Raw genomic sequence first — 291 nt, forward strand, 5'->3', positions numbered from 1 at the left:
GTAGCTTTGAATATGAAAAGATCTAAAACAAGATCAATCTAAAACAAAACTATAACTTCATATAACTACTAATTGGAAAGGTAAGGAGAAAATTGTGCGCTAAGCATTAATTACTGTTTTAGCGAATACAATATGTTATTATCGACATAGAAAACAATGTACAAACTTTAGCTATATATTTTTAATATTGATCTCATTAAGCTTAATTAAGCTTATAACAAACTACGAAAAATTTTATTTGAAGAACGACATTATAAAAGTTACAATATTTACGATGATCCATATTAACAA

The 291-nt window shown here is 24.7% G+C and overlaps 1 protein-coding gene across 1 annotated transcript in view; it reads right to left on the reverse strand.

Annotated features, from left to right (window-relative positions):
• Positions 1-110: 110 nt before the first annotated feature.
• Positions 111-291, reverse strand: part of LOC116845534 (fatty acyl-CoA reductase wat-like) — an 8,019-nt gene continuing 7,838 nt past the window's right edge. Inside the window, exon 14 of the mRNA XM_032818292.1 lies at positions 111-291. This exon is cut by the window's right edge and continues 1 nt beyond it. Within this exon, the coding sequence (XP_032674183.1) occupies positions 235-291 (57 nt within the window). The 3' untranslated portion in view covers positions 111-234.

Source organism: Odontomachus brunneus, unplaced genomic scaffold, assembly GCF_010583005.1.
Source record: "Odontomachus brunneus isolate Ranch 3 - 2012 unplaced genomic scaffold, Obru_v1 Obru_scaffold_053, whole genome shotgun sequence".
Classification (NCBI taxonomy): Eukaryota; Metazoa; Arthropoda; class Insecta; order Hymenoptera; family Formicidae; genus Odontomachus; species Odontomachus brunneus.